General features: G+C 46.4%; 1 protein-coding gene across 6 annotated transcripts in view; it reads right to left on the reverse strand.

The window, feature by feature from the left end:
• LOC308467742 (far upstream element-binding protein 3-like) overlaps window positions 1-18,506 on the reverse strand; it is a 312,914-nt gene that overhangs the window by 261,672 nt on the left and 32,736 nt on the right. For all 6 annotated transcript variants that reach the window (XM_080989443.1, XM_080989441.1, XM_080989444.1 and 3 more), the window contains exon 2: window positions 215-320. In XM_080989443.1, coding sequence (XP_080845569.1) covers window positions 215-320 — 106 coding nt within the window. The remainder of the gene's footprint in view (window positions 1-214; window positions 321-18,506) is intronic.

Here is an 18,506-nt window from a genome sequence, read left to right on the forward strand (position 1 = left end):
ATAGAATTGTAGAGTTAAACTGAGGAAAAGTACAAGGGAGTGCCCCGACACAGTCACTAGATAAGAGATTAGTTTCATAACCACATTTGGCATTCCAATACTACACTATTTCTTTGCAGTCAGTGGTCTGGTAAGATGGCAGACATCATGCTGCCCACCTGACAAATAAGGAACAAAAGGGGTGGGGAAACAGAAGAAAACTGAGGGGACTTACTTCTCTCATCCAGTGGCCGTTTTACTCCATAACCGTACACTGAAGGGTCCACAAGTGGTGCGGAATTATTTAAGTGAGGAATCTCTCCAATTTTAGCAGCCATTTGCTGTAGAGAGAAAAAAATAAAATTAAAAATAAAATAATTTTGGAACAGTATTAGCAAAACTAGTACTGCTTATGTAACTGGATAGCAAGAAACAGCTTTTCTAGCACTAATCCCCCCCCCCAAAAAAGTTGTCAACATTTTATCAAACTAGAGCATGACCAAGAGACACGCTATGCAGCACAACCAAGAGACAGAATCCAGGAGGCACAGTACAGATTTAGCACCCACCTCTGTGGGCTTGCTTCCCACCACATCATTATGCAGATGCCACTCATTCCTGTGAGGAAAACCCATGGGAGTGGACAGTCCAGCTCTTGCCAACTAGGCCAACACAACAAGTTGACTTCCGGTGTGACCACCATGGCGTTTAGCAGCTTTCCCATGGCACCGAACCCCAGTTGTGCAATTAATCAGGTAGTTTGGGGGTAATTATCCCTGCCAACACCCCCAGGGCTGGGGGGGACGGGACTTGCTGTCACCCAGGGGTTGTCCAATAACTGCCGCTCGCTACAATGGAATGAGGGGGCAGGGACACTGGGTGCTTAGCATTGCACGAATTGGAAACTCTCCAATGCCATCGCCATGAGCGGGAGTATTCCTGTTTTTCATCAAATATTTGAATTCTGACTTGAAAACAGGCATGTTCTGGAAAGGAGACAAAAAACGACCTGTTAAACAAATCAGTCACTGAGTGCCAAGGTTTTGATCTGGAAAGGACTTTCGTCGTCTTGCTATGGTATATGTGAGGTGAGCGTCCGTTTCTCTTTTATACTTGCTATTTCATGATCTGGCAAACCTCACTAAGAAAGATTTAATTAATTAAACAGAATGCAAGAGGAATTTTACAAAAACTTTGAGAATTTGGTGCTTTATGGCACAGTCCTTTGTGGAGGGCTCTATTTAGAACTGACAAGGTATCAGCTTGTTAGAAGATATGAAGGGACTTTGTCCAAAGACATGATTAGATATGCTTTTGGCTTGGGATGGTAAAATGGCGTAAATGATGGCACATTAGAAAAAAGGGGCCCCTCTATGGGGGCTGAAGACAACCAATGGATTACAACCAGGGAATATTTCACACAGGAAACTACATCTGCTTGCATGGACTCTCGTCGTATATGGATTAATATAAAAGTGAAGGTGAATCTTTGATCTTTGTAAGCTTTCCCCAAGGCCCAAGTGGAGCAAAGCTTGGATTGTAGAGGAACCAAACAATTACTAACTGTGAAATATACCTTATGGTACTGCCTCATACGGAAGACCCCTATTCAGATTGGGAAAACTTCAGTTCGTTACAAGACTTGAAGGATTGCTGTGTTTTATGCTGTGGAATGAAAAAGGGGCCTCTGAGGGGGACTGTGCCAAAAATAATTGACGGACAACAACAGGTAGAACAAAATTCCTCTTTCACATAGATTTGCTAAATACGATTGAAAGTCTCACACCAGTGGCTGTTAAGATAAAGGATTATGATCAGAGCTATGATATTGGGAATAAACAAGAGAGAAAAAGCAGGAACAAGAAATAAAACATTTTCTCCTGACCAGCCAGAACATGGGAAGTCTTTTTAAAATATAAAATTTGGAATGTATAATTGGCTTTATTTGGATTATGATGTGGCAAGATTTGATATTCTGAGTGTTATTAATGAAAAATTAATAAAAATTATTTACAAAAGGACAACACAACAAGTTGCACCCTTCGGGGTCCTTGCACCATACACACCCTCCCACTGCTCACACCCATTTTGTTGGCCAATTTATTTAGAGGGGGCCCATTACTGGATTCTGTTAACAGTTGAGCATTAGACTGAGAGAACTTCCCAGGCCCATGTCCCAGAGATGCCTCAGGAGCACACAGGACCACGGTCCAGCACACAGCTCAGTCTTGGACAGCTGAAGGTCTCCTCCACATGGCAGGTGTACGAGTCACAGCAGCTGTGGGGGCTGCAGGGTTCCACCCAGAGGATGTGTCGCAGCAGGGAAGGTCCAAAGGAGGGGCTATGGGAGTAGTATGGCCCTGAGCCCTGTATCAGATATGTTTCTATCAAGGCTGATTCCGGACTGGTGCACAGAAGGGCAAGTGACCACATTCCTGTTTGTTTAATAACCCTGTCACAGTTTTTTGTCCATGTAGGGAAACACCCCACCACACACACCATATGAACTTTATGTAAAATCCTAGCTTTCCACCATTCTGGAAGTCTCTGCTGACCAAAACAGGCATGACACTAGGGCTGGGTGATATCTGCTTTCCAATATCATAATACACCACCAGCTAAATATTGCAATATGGTGGTATATTACGATGTCGGAAAGGAGGCGGGGAGGAAGAAGGCAGTTGCCAGCCACGGAGACAATTAGTGTTCCATGAGCAGCTTCTGCCTCTTCCACAGCCACCGCCTCCTCCAGTGCCTGCCCATATCAAGGCAATGGAGGCAGGCCCACAAACACTCCATTTGCGCAAACGCCTCAGCAGCCACCACCCAGGAAAAAGAGGTAGCCCACCCCGAAGGGGAGAGATTGATCAGCTGAGAAGCTGGGATTTAACAAAGCCCGTTTCTCAGCTGATCAAATCCCCAGCCTCCAACTCGCACAAGTCAGAGTAGGGGCTTCGTTAAATTGCTGGGGTGCAGCAGCTACACGCCCCTCAGCAGAGCAGTTTAAAGAAACTGCCTGCCTGTGCGGTTCCTCTGTGGTATGAGGGCCAGAGCATGCTGGCAGCTTCACCCGGTGAAGCAGCCACCGCTCCTCAGTCCCTCTGCCACTTGGTTGATTAACGCCAGGTGAAGCTGCCAGCGCGCTCTGGCCCTCATACCAGTCGGGCGATGTATCAATACATCACCCAGGCCTACATGACACATCACATAACTGCTCCATCCCAATATCAAGCTAATAGATGACAAACCCTGACCATCTCCTAATACCAGAACACATGGGGGTGGGGGATTAAGATGTTTCTCAAAAAAAAAGTAACAGGAGCTAAACACATTTTTACAAATGCAGTGTTAAAATCAGTTAGAAACTCAGATATGTAAGCTATTCACCAAATGACCCCTTAAACCTAGGTTACAGGCACAATGGAATGTCTAGTCATCATTTTGCAGGGCAGCTTGCAGGGCAGAGGTGAAGGAGGAGCAAAAAGGGTTTTCGTGTGTGTGTGTGTGTGTGTGTGTGTTTCTTTGTGGCTGATTAGCTGCTCTCCCTGTGCAAAGGTCAGAGGGGGCAGGGTTTCTGTTGAGGCAGGTGATTAGCTGTGGGAGGAGCTTATCAGAGCTTGTAGGGCAGTTTGATCCATCTTTTAGATTTAGGGGAGCTAGTCTCAAACGTTTGTTGGGGGAGACCTAGGTTTTTTTGTGGGGGGAGTTATTTGTCCTGTCTTCACACTTTTTGTCCAGAAAGTGGGAGAAGCAACAAGAGGAACAGCCATTTTAGATCTGGTCCTAACCAATGTTGATGACCTGGTTAGTGGGGTAGAAGTGGAAGGATCATTAGGCGCGAGTGATCATGCTCTTCTGAAGTTTACTATACAGCGGAAAGGAGCAGCCAAGCATACTAGGACTCAATTTCTTGACTTTAAGAAAGCCGACTTCATAAAACTTAGGGAAGTGCTGGGTGAGATCCCATGGACAGTAATACTAAAAGGAAAGGGAGTTCATGATGGCTGGGAGTTTGTTAAGAGGGAGATAGTAAAAGCACAACGTCAGGCAATACCAATGAGACGGAAACATGGAAGGTGCCTAAAGAAGCCAGGGTGGCTATCTAAAGAACTTTTAACTGAGTTAAGATTAAAAAAGGATGTGTACAAAAAATGGAAAAGGGGGGAAACCACCAAAGAGGAATTCAAACAAATAGCCAGCACGTGTAGAGACAAAGTCAGAAAAGCTAAAGCACAGAATGAACTCAGGCTTGCTAGAGAGGTTAAAAGCAACAAAAAATGGTTTTTATGGGTATGTTCGTAGCAAAAGGAAGAACAAAGAAACAGTGGGGTCACTCAGAGGAGAAGATGGTGAAATGCAAACAGGGGACACAGAAAGGGCTGAACTCCTCAATGCCTTCTTTGCCTCAGTCTTCTCCGATAAAGAAACAATGCCCGACCTGAAGATTTTGGAGCAAATGATTCAGCAAAGGAAACACAGCCCAGAATAACTAAGGAGATAGTACAAGAATACTTGGCTAGTTTAGATGTATTCAAGTCTCCAGGGCCAGATGAACTGCATCCAAGAGTATTAAAAGAACTGGCAGATGTGATCTCAGAACCACTGGCAGTCATCTTTGAGAATTCCTGGAGAACAGGCGAAGTCCCGGCAGACTGGAGGAGGGCAAATGTTGTCCCTATTTTCAAAAAGGGGAAAAGAGAGGACCCAAATAATTACCGCCCAGTCAGTCTGACATCAATACCAGGGAAGATTCTGGAGCAGATCATTAAGCAAACAGTCTGTGAGCACCTAGAAAGGAATGCTGTGATCACCAATAGTCAGCATGGATTTCTGAAAAATAAGTCATGTCAGACTAACCTGATCTCGTTTTTTGACAGAATTACAAGCCTGGTAGATGAAGGGAACGCAGTGGATGTAGCCTACCTTGATTTCAGCAAAGCATTTGACAAGGTGCCCCATGATATTCTTGTAAAGAAGCTGGAAAAATGCGGTCTTGACTATGCTACCACTCAGTGGATTTGTAACTGGCTGACTGACCGAACCCAAAGGGTGCTCATCAATGGTTCCTCTTCATCCTGGAGAAGAGTGACTAGTGGGGTGCCACAGGGTTCTGTCTTGGGCCCGGTCTTATTCAACATCTTTATCAACGACTTGGATGATGGACTCAAGGGCATCCTGATCTAATTTGCAGATGACACCAAACTGGGAGGGGTGGCTAACACCCCAGAGGACAGGATCACACTTCAAAACGACCTTGACAGATTAGAGAACTGGGCCAAAACAAACAAGATGAATTTTAACAGGGAGAAATGTAAAGTATTGCACTTAGGCAAAAAAAATGAGAGGCACAAATACAAGATGGGGGACACCTGGCTTGAGAGCAGTACATGTGAAAAGGATCTAGGAGTCTTGGTTGACCACAAACTTGACATGAGCCAACAGTGTGACGCGGCAGCTAAAAAAGCCAATGCAATTCTGGGCCGCATCAATAGGAGTATAGCATCTAGAGCAAGGGAAGTAATAGTGCCACTGTATTCTGCTCTGGTCAGACCTCACCTGGAGTACTGTTTCCAGTTCTGGGCACCACAGTTCAAGAAGGACACTGACAAACTGGAACGTGTCCAGAGGAGGGCAACCAAAATGGTCAAAGGCCTGGAAACGATGCCTTATGAGGAACGGCTAAGGGAGCTGGGCATGTTTAGCCTGGAGAAGAGGAGGTTAAGGGGTGATATGATAGCCATGTTCAAATATATAAAAGGATGTCACATAGAGGAGGGAGAAAGGTTGTTTTCTGCTGCTCCAGAGAAGCGGACACGGAGCAATGGATCCAAACTACAAGAAAGAAGATTCCACCTAAACATTAGGAAGAACTTCCTGACAGTAAGAGCTGTTCGACAGTGGAATTTGCTGCCAAGGAGTGTGGTGGAGTCTTCTTCTTTGGAGGTCTTTAAGCAGAGGCTTGACAACCATATGTCAGGAGTGCTCTGATGGTGTTTCCTCCTTGGCAAGGGGTTGGACTCGATGGCCCTTGTGGTCTCTTCCAACTCTATGATTCTATGATTCTATGATTTTGTATATTTTCAACATTAATATATTTAATATACTGTATTTACGTGATTCTATTGCACCTTTGAATCTAATGCACACCTCAGTTTTCTGAACCTTGAAACCAAAAAAGTATTTGCTGGCAAATATAAATGAGTCATCAAATCTACTGTGCACCCTAATTTTTGCAACGTAATTTGGCCAAAAAAGGTGTGCATTATTTTAAAGCTTGTTTCAGTTCATTGTATATTATTTCCCAGAATTCCTTTATTACTTTACAATTCCACCACATATGGTAAAAGGTGCCTTCCTTTTCTTTACATTTCCAACAAGTATTATGTCGTTTGGATTGTCTACTACTTTTCCTTCTACTTTCAGTTTATTTATTAAATTTGTGCTCTGTTTTTTCTTTAGCTGCCATGCCAAAAATTTCCCCAGCATATTAGCAAATTCAAAAATTTTCTATCTTAACAACTTTATTTCCCATTCAATTTCTTGATTCACCAACATTGAGAATGGTGTTTGTAACATTTTAATATTTTGTTTTTATGGATTCTGGGTTTTTTAAACAGTACTTTTTCATTTTTAATCAATTCATCCAGCAGCTCCTGCCCCCCCTTCTCTAATCTTTTTCTGAAGGGCATTCTGTTGTATATAAAAAAAACCCCTCACCTTACTGCCTTACTTGTATCTCATACCACATTCAAATCCGTTCCCTGATTTAGATTTAATTCAAAGAAATCGCTTAAAGTTTTTTGAGCTTTCTGCGAGGTGCTTGTATTATCCCAAATTCCTTCATTTAACTTCCACCTTTGTGGAGTCTTCCCTTTCCCCCTCAATTCCAGAAAGACTGGATTGTGGTCCGAAAGTGTCCTAAGCTGTATGTCTGCTTTCTTCGTCCTCAATGACAAATAACTGGATATCCATGTCGAGTCAATTCATCCAGCAGACTGATTTGGTTCTGAGAAAAAAAGTGAATTCTTTGTCCAGTGGGTGTTTAAATCTCCAAATGTCAATCAAGTTAAAGATTTCCACCATTTAAAAAAAAGTTACAGGTAGTCTCCCTTACTTAGTTTCAGTTTTCCTTATTGTCCTGTCCATTTCTAGGGAGACTATCCCATTAATATCTCCAAGTAATATTATCTTCTTGTCCATGAATTCAAACATTTTTGCTTCTTTTTTAAGAATAATTTTATTAACCGACCAATCACATCAAATCAAACCAAATTACATAAATTCCAAATTACACCGCCGAATTTTAAATTTTTGTTGGGGGTACCCATATTTCAAGTTCCGAAGGGATCCAATCAACTTCTTGCTTCTTACTGCTGTTTTAATGCCCACAAATCTAACCGTATGATGTTCACAGTACTATCCAGTCCTTTCTTATTATTTTTCCACATCTCTTGTTGATATTTTCATATATTTTTCCTTTCTCTTTGTGACGTCTGATAGTCTCCGCAAGCTGGTTAGAACAGTTTGTAATCCTGCGTGGATTTTTTTTTATCCAGTAGCCATATCCAGACGTTTTCCATATAACATCACTTCCATACATCAAAACAGTCTTAGCGTCATTAATCTTCACCAATCTGCCTCCTTTCTCAAAACCTCTGAGGAGATTCACTAGGAATGCAGTCTGAAACCAAGTCCGTTCTTCCTCCCGGCTATAAATCCTTTGGCAAGATGGCAACTCCGAATTAATTGCTGCGCCATTCCCAAAAGCTCTTATTGCTTCTCGGTCTCCATAAAGCATACTTTTGGTTAAAGTTTATCTCCACACAGACCTTAATCATCCTGCTTGGGTCAGTTCAACCGACAGTTCTAATGAGGAGGGGTTCTTGTAAATCACATAGAAGGAAAGTAAAAAAGGTCCGTCCCCCCATTCAGCCCCGTTGTCAACATACCCCGCCTTTGGTGTATCTTCCTCGTGAAATATTCCTGTTTCTCCAGCCCGTCGTCTTCTTTCGCAGAGGTCACTTAAATTAGCAGACTTCACTCCGCTTCTTCACTTGAAATATGTGCATTTGCTTCTTTTGTAATTAATTATTCCAAATTGTTGCAACTAGTGCGCGATCAGAGACAGCGTCCAGGAGAACCGATGTCCACACGGGGGCATTCTGCCTAGGGCCCTCACCCCCTTCTTTCGAATTAGGGGGTGATTTATGGGCACAGCAGGCAAGGGCAGTGTTCCCCATTTCCTTGGGGCAACAAGGGAGGCTGCCTACTCCCATAACAGCCTCTTAATTACCCCGTGTGGGTCGGAGAGATGGTATTGTCGGCCATCTTCCAATGCGCCCCCTAGTGGCCCCCCCAAACATTTTTGCTTCTAATGTTTTATAAAATTCCAACTTTCTCTCATTTGGTACATAAATTCCAACTACTACTAATTTCTCACCTTGTGACATTATCTGGATTGCTATCATTCTCATTGTGGAATAATTTCAGATCATACTTGGCTTTTGCATAAATTACTACGCTTTTTTGTTTTATATGATGCAATAAAGTCCATTCCCAATCTTTTGTTTATCAAGACTCTTCTATGTTAAAACATGTTCTATCTCCTTTCTTTTTACTTTGTTGTTTAGTCCATTTACATTCCATGTTATAATTTTCAAATCTATCCTGAAATTCTTTTCAAATGTCATTAATATTCTGCTAAGTCTATTTACGAGTCTTGTTCTTTTACCTTTTCTTGCTTTTCTTCTTTATTCTCTACCACCACCTCGCTCTCTTCTCCTGCTATCATAGGCATTTCCCCTCCTAGTTGCTTTTTGTACTTTCTCCAGAATTTTTCTGCCTCGCCTATATCTCTACATCTGTGCTTCTTCCCTTTGTTTGTGAAAGAAATACCTTCCGGAAATTCCCATATATAGTGGTACCTCGGGTTACAGACGCTTCCGGTTACAGACTCCGCTAACCCAGAAATAGTACATCGGGTTAAGAACTTTGCTTCAGGATGAGAACAGAAATTGTGTGGTGGTGGCACGGCGGCAGTGGGAGGCCCCATTAGCTAAAGTGGTACCTCAGGTTAAGAACAGTTTCAGGTTAAGAATGGACCTCCAGAACGAATTAAGTTCTTAACCCGAGGTACCACTGTATATGGACCAAGAACTTAGATACTTCTTTAAGTAGTCACGTCAGTATTTCCTTCAATATAATATTTTTGTTGTCAATTTGAAGCCTTTTTTAATCCCTCACAGTGGGTATTCCAATCATAAGTAAAAAAATGAAATAAAAATACGAAATAAATCCTGTAACTTTTGGCTTCCTTATGAAGTTTCATGAAGGCGGGGGGGGGGGAGAGAGAATGGAGGAGCACAAATTGGAAGAAGAAAAGTACCAGAAACAAAAGAAAGATTATCCTCTTCGACTGCTTCCAAAGTCTAATCCTAGAATCTTTCCAAGCAGCTCCCTTCACTTTCCAAGATTGATCGTCCCCCCCCCCTTAATCAGTTCCCAATACAATAAACAAAAAATCAGACGAGATGGAGGATAACAGGAGCCCAGGCTGCAGTCTTGATAACACAGCACGCAAGTCGTAATTAGCTTGAAGATTTATTGCAATACAATTAGCCTCCGACATCTAACGAAGCGTCCATGCCTTAGGAGTCAGTTGACCCTTCTGATGAGTGCTTCCTGGTTCTGCAGAATATCCAACTTCTCTCTTTATACACATCACTTGCTGTGCCTAATTAGCCTGGAAAACCACACCCAGAACTCATAGAAAACATCCTTATCTTCACCTTTTTCCTGTTTCGTGATGAATGATACCTGACTTCTCTCCCTCCCACTCCCTGCTAACTCCTTATCTAGATTCTGTTCTGGTGCAGATGAGGGGAAGGGAGACTGCTCCTAGCTGTCTGACTGTTTCCTAACTCATACTGTGTTTCTCTACTTGGGCAGATGCGTTCATGACAGAGGATATAGCACACTCGCCAAAAATAAAATGTCAAGTCCAAGCACGCAGGTTTCATCTTGCTCTTAAAATTGTTTTTGTTTTGTTTTTTGAATAGGTTAAATTCGTTTTTTAGTGTCCTCTTTTCAGAGTGCAAAAATGAATAAAAGTCAGCAGAGTCTGTAACTAGCTAGCTGACCACAGCATATAAGAAATGAATTAAAAAGAGACATTCCACTCGAAGTCAGTATCAGGAAGATCTCAGTCCCCAACTCAAAGTGAGGGGGGGGGCTCATAAAACCACTGTATTTAAAGTCCTCTTGATTACTAAGTCAAATCCAAAATGCAATCTGTCAGGGAAGTGCAAACGGCAAAAGAGCCAAGGGGGGAGGGGGGGGAGACCAGCACTTATAGAGAGCCGAAAGAGCTAATTAGTGGCCTCTCATCTGACAGCGAAGAAGAGGCAGGGAGGGGGGATGCTCAGCCCGGAACTAGCTATCCTTTGAACAGAGGAAATAAGAGGCGGGGTTTCCGCTGATTAGCCTGCTGGGGAAGGAGGAGTAAGAAAAAGCCATTCGAGGCATCTAATCAGACAGAGACGGACATGCTTTGAAGCTCTGGAAACCTTTTTGAACTTTGTAAATAAATCTAAAAGACAGAAACTGGCAGCAAGCCTGGAGTTTTATCTATGCTGGCTTTGGCAGCACTCACCTCTCACACAATCCTTCTCCCACACGATTTCTTTAGCATGTAAAAATTCAAATCTTTTTTCCTTAATTTTTACTCTTGCAGAATATTCCCATGCAGTCAATCAAACCACGTCAAGGTGGATCTCCTTTTTTCACCCCGTTGTATTGCCAATTTTAATCCATAAGTTTATGCTGATCGGCTATTTAAATTTTGCTATAACAATTTGGAAAGTTTTACCGCTTGATGTGTAGAGATTGAGGCTTCTTGTCGCTGGGTTACGATTATGCCTTTCGTCTGTGTTCAATCCACCTCCTGCCACTCCTTTCTTTTTAATATTAAATTTTATTAATTTTCAAATTTTAACAAATTGATCTAAATTATTTAAAGTTAATACATTTTTTCCAAAATAATTAGGTTTCCCACTCCTGTTGCAAACAATATGTCCATTGAATTCCTGATGTTAACGCTTCATTCTTCTTCTTTGATCCCCTTCTCAACCTTCTACTAGTTTTAATCCATTTTCATAGCCAGTTGATTTTGTTACCTTGCAAACAGTGTCAATATTTTCCACTGCCACTATTGCAGAGGGTCACGTGATCGGATGATTTCATTTCTTATCACTGTGTGAGCGGAAGTCAAGCCGACAAACTTCCACTCTTTGCTCTCTGTTCAGCTAGAAAGCTAGAGAGGATGTGTGAGAAGGAGCTCACACAAAATGCCATGTTTCTTTTGCTGCAAATAATAAAATACTTGATGCCACAATTCCTACATAATTTTGCTTTTGATGACTCTGCTAATATGCTTCATATCATGCACATGTCTCTTGGATGTGTGATGATGTTTTCTACGAGACTCTGGCAAGAGGCACCTCCCATCATCGGTTATGGGCCCAGAATTGAGATTTATGGCGAGAAGAAAGGAATGTGGCTCAAGTCCAGCTGCTAATGAGGCATCTGTCTGTTTGGCTGCTAAGCTCTCTCGGGTGGTTCGCTGATTACGCGAAGAGGGGTGAATTGCAGGTCATCAGTCTCTGCTGCCATGTGCTACATTTGCTAGCTAAAAGTGAGAGCTAGAAATGGCTCGAGTGCAGAGCGGAAACAACGCTTTTACATTCCCTCGCCTGGATTCCACAAATTATGCAATGTGGAGCTTTCGTATGGAAAGTTTACTAATGCATGAGAAAATTTGGCATGTCATTATGGAGGACACACCACAGCCCGTCACAGATGCTTGCCGTGAAGCAGACCAAAAGGACAGAGGCACGATCGCACTGGCGGTTTCTGATGCTCAATTAATTAATCTGCAAGGTAAGCAGAGTGCAAGACAGATGTGGGATGCTCTCAGAGACATTCATTTGAGAATTGTTGCCGGGTCCTCTGTAGTGTATTTTAAGAAGCTTTGCTGGATGCAGCTTCAGCCAGGTGGTGATATAGAGGCCCATGTGATGCAGCTTAAATTTCTCCAGGAGGAACTTAATAAAAGTGGAGTGAAACTCTTAAGATATTTTCTGTTTCATGATTATCAATAGTTTGGAAGCGAGCTTTGATTCAATTGCTGCCCAGCTTTCTGTCCTCCCGGCAACACAACTGACCATTGATCATGTGGAAGGCATTTTGCTTAATGAAATGGATTGGCGATTAGCCAGGGGGAGTGTGATGGCCTAGGAATCCGATTCAGAGGCTGAACCGGAGGAACCCCAGCCTGCACAAGAGTCCCCGCCTCCAGGGCCGGCTGAGCTGGGGCGGGGCCTTGGATCTGAAGCGCCTGCACCTGATCCTCAGGAGCAGGCACCAGGTGATTCCACTCTAGCTCCGGAGGTGATTAAGGACACAGTGCCTACAGGTGCGCCTCTCCCGGCCCTGCCAGAGGAAGGTGAGTCTCCCCCTGGGTCCAGTAACTCCCCAGCCTCTCCTGAACTGCAAAGGCTTAGGGCAGAGAGGCAGAGGGAACTGGTTTCTCCCAGGAGGAGTGCTCGCCTTAAGGCCAGGAGAGGCGGGTCTCCTGGGGGCCGGGACCGCCCCTGGCCTCAGAGAAGATAAAGGCCAGTCAGCCCGGTCCCAGGTTGTGGGAGCAATGCTGTTGAGTATCTGCTCTTGCCTGGACCCAGACCTGACCTTCCAGTGTTCCTGTCCCCGCCCGGCTTCCTGCTTCGGACCTCGTCTCGCTCCTTGTGAACTGTTTCCAGACCGGTGGCCCAGGACCAGACTTTGACTACGCCAACGGTAACCTTCCCCCCGGGACCAGCACAGTTTGCTCCCACCTCACCTGCACTCCCCCTTCGTTGGGGTGTGTTCGGGAAGAGCCAGAAGCCATGGCCGACCAAGCAGCTGCGCTGGTGGCATTGGCCCAGGAGAACCAGGCCTTGACTCACACTGTGCAGCAGCTCAGCAATGCGGTTACGGCACTTCAGCAGCGGTTGGACGCCCTACCGGCTCCTGGGGCCGACGCCCCGGCTCCTGGCAAGTACCCAGTGGCTTTGCCAGAGAAATTTGATGGGGCCCCGGCCAGCTTTCCCATGTTCCTCACCCAGGCCAAGTTGTATATTCAGGGGCGAGCCCGGAACTTCCCTGACGACCGCACCAAGGTGCACTTTTTGATTAGTTTGTTAAAAGACCAGGCGGCCAAGTGTGCTCAGGCAAGACTCCCCCTTGCTGACAGACTATATGGGGTTTTGCAATCATTTGGAGGCCGCATTCGGCAACCCCCAGAAGGGGAGTCAAGCCAACTGGGCAATTAGGCGGTTGAAACAGGGCAAGTCCACTGTGGCCGCATACACCACGGAATTTTGGCTGCTGGCACAGGACTTGACCTGGAATGACTCTGCTCTTCGGGACCAGTATCTCGAGGGGCTTTCGGATGAGATACTGGACCAGCTGGCCACGATGGAACGCCCCACCACGCTAGACGCCCTCATTCAACTACAGATAGACGATCGGCTGGAGGACCGTCGTCAGGCCCGGGGCCGCCGGCACTTCCAGTTCTCGGCGCCAGTTTCTACCAGCAGCTCCACGGCCACAGCCGAGTCATCGGAGGAGCCTATGCAGCTCGGGGCAGTGCGGCCATGCCTTTCCCCCGCGGAGAAGATGCGGCGTTAGGAGGGGAACCTATGTCTCTACTGTGGCGGAAGCGAACACTATGCCCGGTCCTGTCCTGAGAAACGCCAGCCACGGGGAAACCGCCAACCCCAGTAGCTGATGGCCCTGGCTACCTGGGGTCCCAAACAGCGCAGAATGGGCCCGCACCAATGGAATTGCAACACCTGATGGTCCCGGTGCGTCTATACTCTCCAGGTGGGCCCTGGATTCTTACCCAAGCTCTGGTAGATTCGGGGGCAACCCGCTCCTATATGGACGCTGCCTTTGCTGCCCATCATCAGATGCCACTTCAGAACAGGCCAGAACAGGTACAGGTGGAGGCAATTGACGGACGGCTCCTGCGTTCAGGTGCCGTTACTCAGGAGACCCAGCCCTTGGTCCTGTGTCTCCAGCAGCACCGGGAGATGCGAACTTTGGACGTTGCCTCCATGCCCCGGTTCCCCCTGGCGCTCGGGATGGACTGTCTGGAGGCTCACAATGTTCAGATTAACTGGGTCAAATGGACTGTGCACTTCCCAGACCCATGTTCCCATGCTCAGTCCGAGATGCTAGCAGCCGCGCCCACTGAGGAGGCTGCATCAACGCTCCCCGCTGAGTACCGGGACTACCACAACGTGTTGGAGGAACGGGGTGCAGACCAGCTGCCGCCGCATTGGTCTTTGGACTGCGGCATAGACCTCCAGCCCGGAGCGCCCCTGCCGGTGAGTCACTTATACTTTCTTACAGAGCCAGAGCGCGAAACTTTGCAGGACTTCCTGCGCAAGAACCTGGAGCGTGGTTTCATTCGGCCTTCTACCTTGCCCACCGCTGTGCCAGTGCTCTTTGTTAAGAAGAAGTGTGGGGAGCTTCGCCCTTGCCATGATTACCAGGCCCTGAACAAAATTACCATACCAGACCGGTACCCCTTGCCCCTTATTTCGGAGTTGCTGGAGCGGGTGCAAGGGGCGCAGGTGTTCACCAAGTTAGACCTCCAGGGGGGCCTACAATTTAATTTGGATCCGAGCCGGGGATGAGTGGAAGATAGCATTCGGGACCCGGTATGGGCAGTTCGAATACCTGGTTATGCCCTTCGGATTGTGCAACGCGCCCGCTGTGTTCCAACGGTATATCAACCACGTGTTCCAGGACTTGCTAGACAAGTACGTGATGGTGTACTTGGATGACATTCTGGTTTTCTCCCGTGACCTGGCTCACCACGAGGGTCATGTCCGGACCGTGCTGCAGCGTTTGCGGGAGCACCGCCTGTATGCAAAGCTCAGCAAGTGCGAGTTCCATCAGCGGTCAGTGGACTTCCTTGGTCACCGACTCTCTCCAGATGGGGTGCAAATGGATCCTGGGAAGGTGGCAGCGGTTCGGGAATGGGCGGCACCTCGGAACCGCAAGGACCTACAGCAATTCCTGGGGTTCGCCAACTATTACCGGACCTTCATTGCAGATTATGCTCATCGCACCACCCCGTTGACCCGGCTACTGCGCCCCAAGATGCCATTTTCCTGGGACAAGGAGGCAGAGGAGGCGTTTCAGGGGTTGAAAGCCTGTTTCCAGAGAGCGCCGATCTTGCATCATCCTGATCCCTCTCGACCTTTTGTGGTAGAGACTGACGCCTCCAGCACGGCCCTTGGTGCCATCTTGTCCCAGCAGCACGGACCTGAGGTGCCACTCTTACCCTGCGCCTTCTATTCCCACCAGCTCCTTCCGGCGGAGCGCAACTATACCGTGTGGGAGCGGGAACTACTGGCCATCAAGGAGGCCTTTGAAGTCTGGCGCCAACATCTTGAGGGGGCACGACACCCGGTGGAGGTGAGAACCGACCACCAGAACCTGGAGTACCTCCAGACCACCCGCAAGCTGAACCAAATGCAGATCCGGTGGGCGTTGTTCTTTTCCCGGTTCCAGTTCCGGATCCGCTATATCCCTAGCTCCCAAAACCAGAAGGCGGATGCCCTGTCCTGGAAAACTGAAGACATCGCAGACATGGTACAGCAAGCAGTACCAACCACGATCCTACCACCGGCTGCGTTCTTGGCCACTCAGGAGGCTGAGCCACTGCAGCTCGGGTGCGGGAACAGCAGCGGGTCGACGCCTGGGCCCAGGAACGACTCTGGGAACTGGCCGAAGGGTCATGCCCTCAGTATCCGGGGCTGGTCTTGCACCAGGGCCTTCTGCTGCACCACAGTCGCCTGTACATCCCGCCAGGGCCACTGCAGGCTGAGATACTCCGGATGATCCATGATGCCCCAGCAGCGGGACACTTTGGGCGGTATCGGACCACCCATTTGGTGAGCCGCGAGTTTTGGTGACCCCGCCTGAAGGCTGACGTGGCTCGCTACGTCGCTGGTTGCGACATCTGCCGGCGGGCCAAGGGCCCTACCGGGCGACCCCCCGGCCTACTTCAGCCACTGCCAGTCCCACCGCGTCCTTGGCACACGGTTTCACTGGACTTTGTAGTGGACGAAAAGGGATCAGTTTGAAGTCATAAAACCTCGAAATCTTCCATAAATTGGTGCGGCAAAGCATAAAGTTATTTTGGTATTAAACTTGGTGACCAGGATAAAGCTTGGGCGCCACACATGGTGTGCAAGGCGTGCACCGAGACTCTAGGTGGGTGGACCAATGGCAAGAGGAGTCTGAACTTTGGAATTCCCATGGTTTGGAGGGAGCCGACAAACCATGTCACTGACTGCTACTTCTGCGCTGTTGATGTGACTGGGATCAACAGAAAGAACTGGAGCAGCCTCAAGTATCCTGATCTTCAATCAGCACGTCGTCCTGTAGCTCATTGTGATGAAATTCCAGTGCCTATCTTCGGAGAACTTCCTGACATTAGTGACGAAGATGCCTCCAGTGTTGAAGGACATGAAGAGGAAGAAGTGGTTCTTGAAGATGATGCTCCACATCCATTTTCCCAAAAGGAGTTGAATGATCTAGTTCGCGACCTCAGCTTGTCAAAGGACTCTGCCGAACTGTTGACGTCCAGATTGGAGGAAAAAAACCTCCTCTCTGACAGTGCTCGCATCAGCTTCTTCCGCAACAGGCATCAAGAGTACCTCCGTTTTTTCTCGGAAGAGAAGGACTTGGTGTACTGTGCAGATATTGCGCAGCTTCTGCTCAAGCTTGGAGTGCCACAGTACGAACCCAAAGATTGGAGACTGTTCATTGACAGCAGCAAGCGATCACTGAAATGTGTTCTGCTACACAACGGCAACCAGTTTGCCTCTATACCCCTGGCTCACTCGAGTACACTGAAGGAGAACTATGAAGCGGTGAAGTATGTGCTGGAGAAAATTGGTTATGATCAGCATAAGTGGTTTATTTGTGTTGACCTGAAGATGGTGAACTTTTTGTTGGGACAACAGTCTGGCTTCACCAGGTACCCATGTTTTCTGTGCATGTGGGATAGTAGGGACCGTGCTCAGCATTACACGAAGAAGGACTGGCCTGTGCGGGAGGAATTGGTGCCTTGCAGAAAAAGGAACGTCATCAACGACCCTCTGGTGGACAGAGACAGAATACTCTTCCCACCGCTGCACATCAAGCTCGGCTTAATCAAGCAGTTCACCAAGGCTCTGGACAAGGATGGTGACTGCTTCACTTACTTGTGCCAGGCTTTTCCAGGATTGACCATGGAGAAGTTGAAAGCTGGCATCTTTGACGGTCCTCAGATCCGTCAGCTCATCAGAGATCCAGAGTTCGGAAACTCAATGAACAAAGTGGAACTGGAAGCGTGGAAGGCATTTGTTCTGGTAGTGAAGAACTTTCTTGGCAACAATAAGGCCAGAAACTACGCAGAACTTGTCAACAACATGCTGACTGCTTTCAGAAACCTGGGCTGCAACATGAGCGTCAAGATGCACTACCTATTTTCACATATGGACCGGTTTCCTGAGAACCTGGGTTCAATGAGTGACGAGCAGGGGGAGAGATTCCATCAGGACATGAAAGAGATGGAGACCAGGTCTCAGGGTCGCTAGGACGCAGTCATGATGGCTGACTACTGTTGGACTCTGAAGAGAGACCTCCCTGCCACTGAGCATTCCAGGAGTTCCAAGAAATGGAAGTTCAAGCCCTGAAGTTTGAAAAATGGTGAAGCAACATGCAATTTACGTGTACTTACCTTTATCAATGCCCACCATTCAGTTTACAGTAAACCTGACCTGATGGAGAGAGACGGATGCCATTTCCTGATTCAGCAGTGCAAAAATACCCTAAATCAGTTGTAGAAATCTAGACAACATTCAAAAACTGAAAAATTGTTGCCCAGTGTAATCTATGTTGGAAATGTAAAGAAAAAGAGGGTACCTTTTATCATATGTGGTGGACCTGCCCCAAGGTGAAAAACATCTGGGAGATTTATAATGAATTGAAAAAAATGTTGAAATATACATTTACTAAGAAACCAGAGGCCTTTCTTCTTGGAATAATAGGTCTGGAATTGCCCAGAAAGATGTTAGATTGTTTTTGTATGCCACAATTGCAACCAGAATTTTGTTAGCTAAGAATTGGAAAACACAAGAAGTCCCAACAGTAGAGGAATGGCAGATGAAGATGATGGACTTTTCGGAGCTAGCCGACCTGACTGGAAGAGTCCGCGACCAGAAGGAGGAGGAGTACCAAAAGGAATGGATGAAATTTAAAGACTATTTAGTTAAATATGTTAAGATAACTTAACTGGAAAACCCTGCAAATACCAGATAGGCTTAGGATTTAAATATGTGATGTTAGAGAATAATATGTTTAAAGTTAAAATGAAAAGAAAGAAAGATGTTAAGTGATTAAGTTAACTTTTATGAGAAATTTGGTTC

Source organism: Podarcis pityusensis (assembly GCF_964106645.2).
Source record: "Podarcis pityusensis genome assembly, chromosome: W".
NCBI classification, from domain to species: Eukaryota; Metazoa; Chordata; class Lepidosauria; order Squamata; family Lacertidae; genus Podarcis; species Podarcis pityusensis.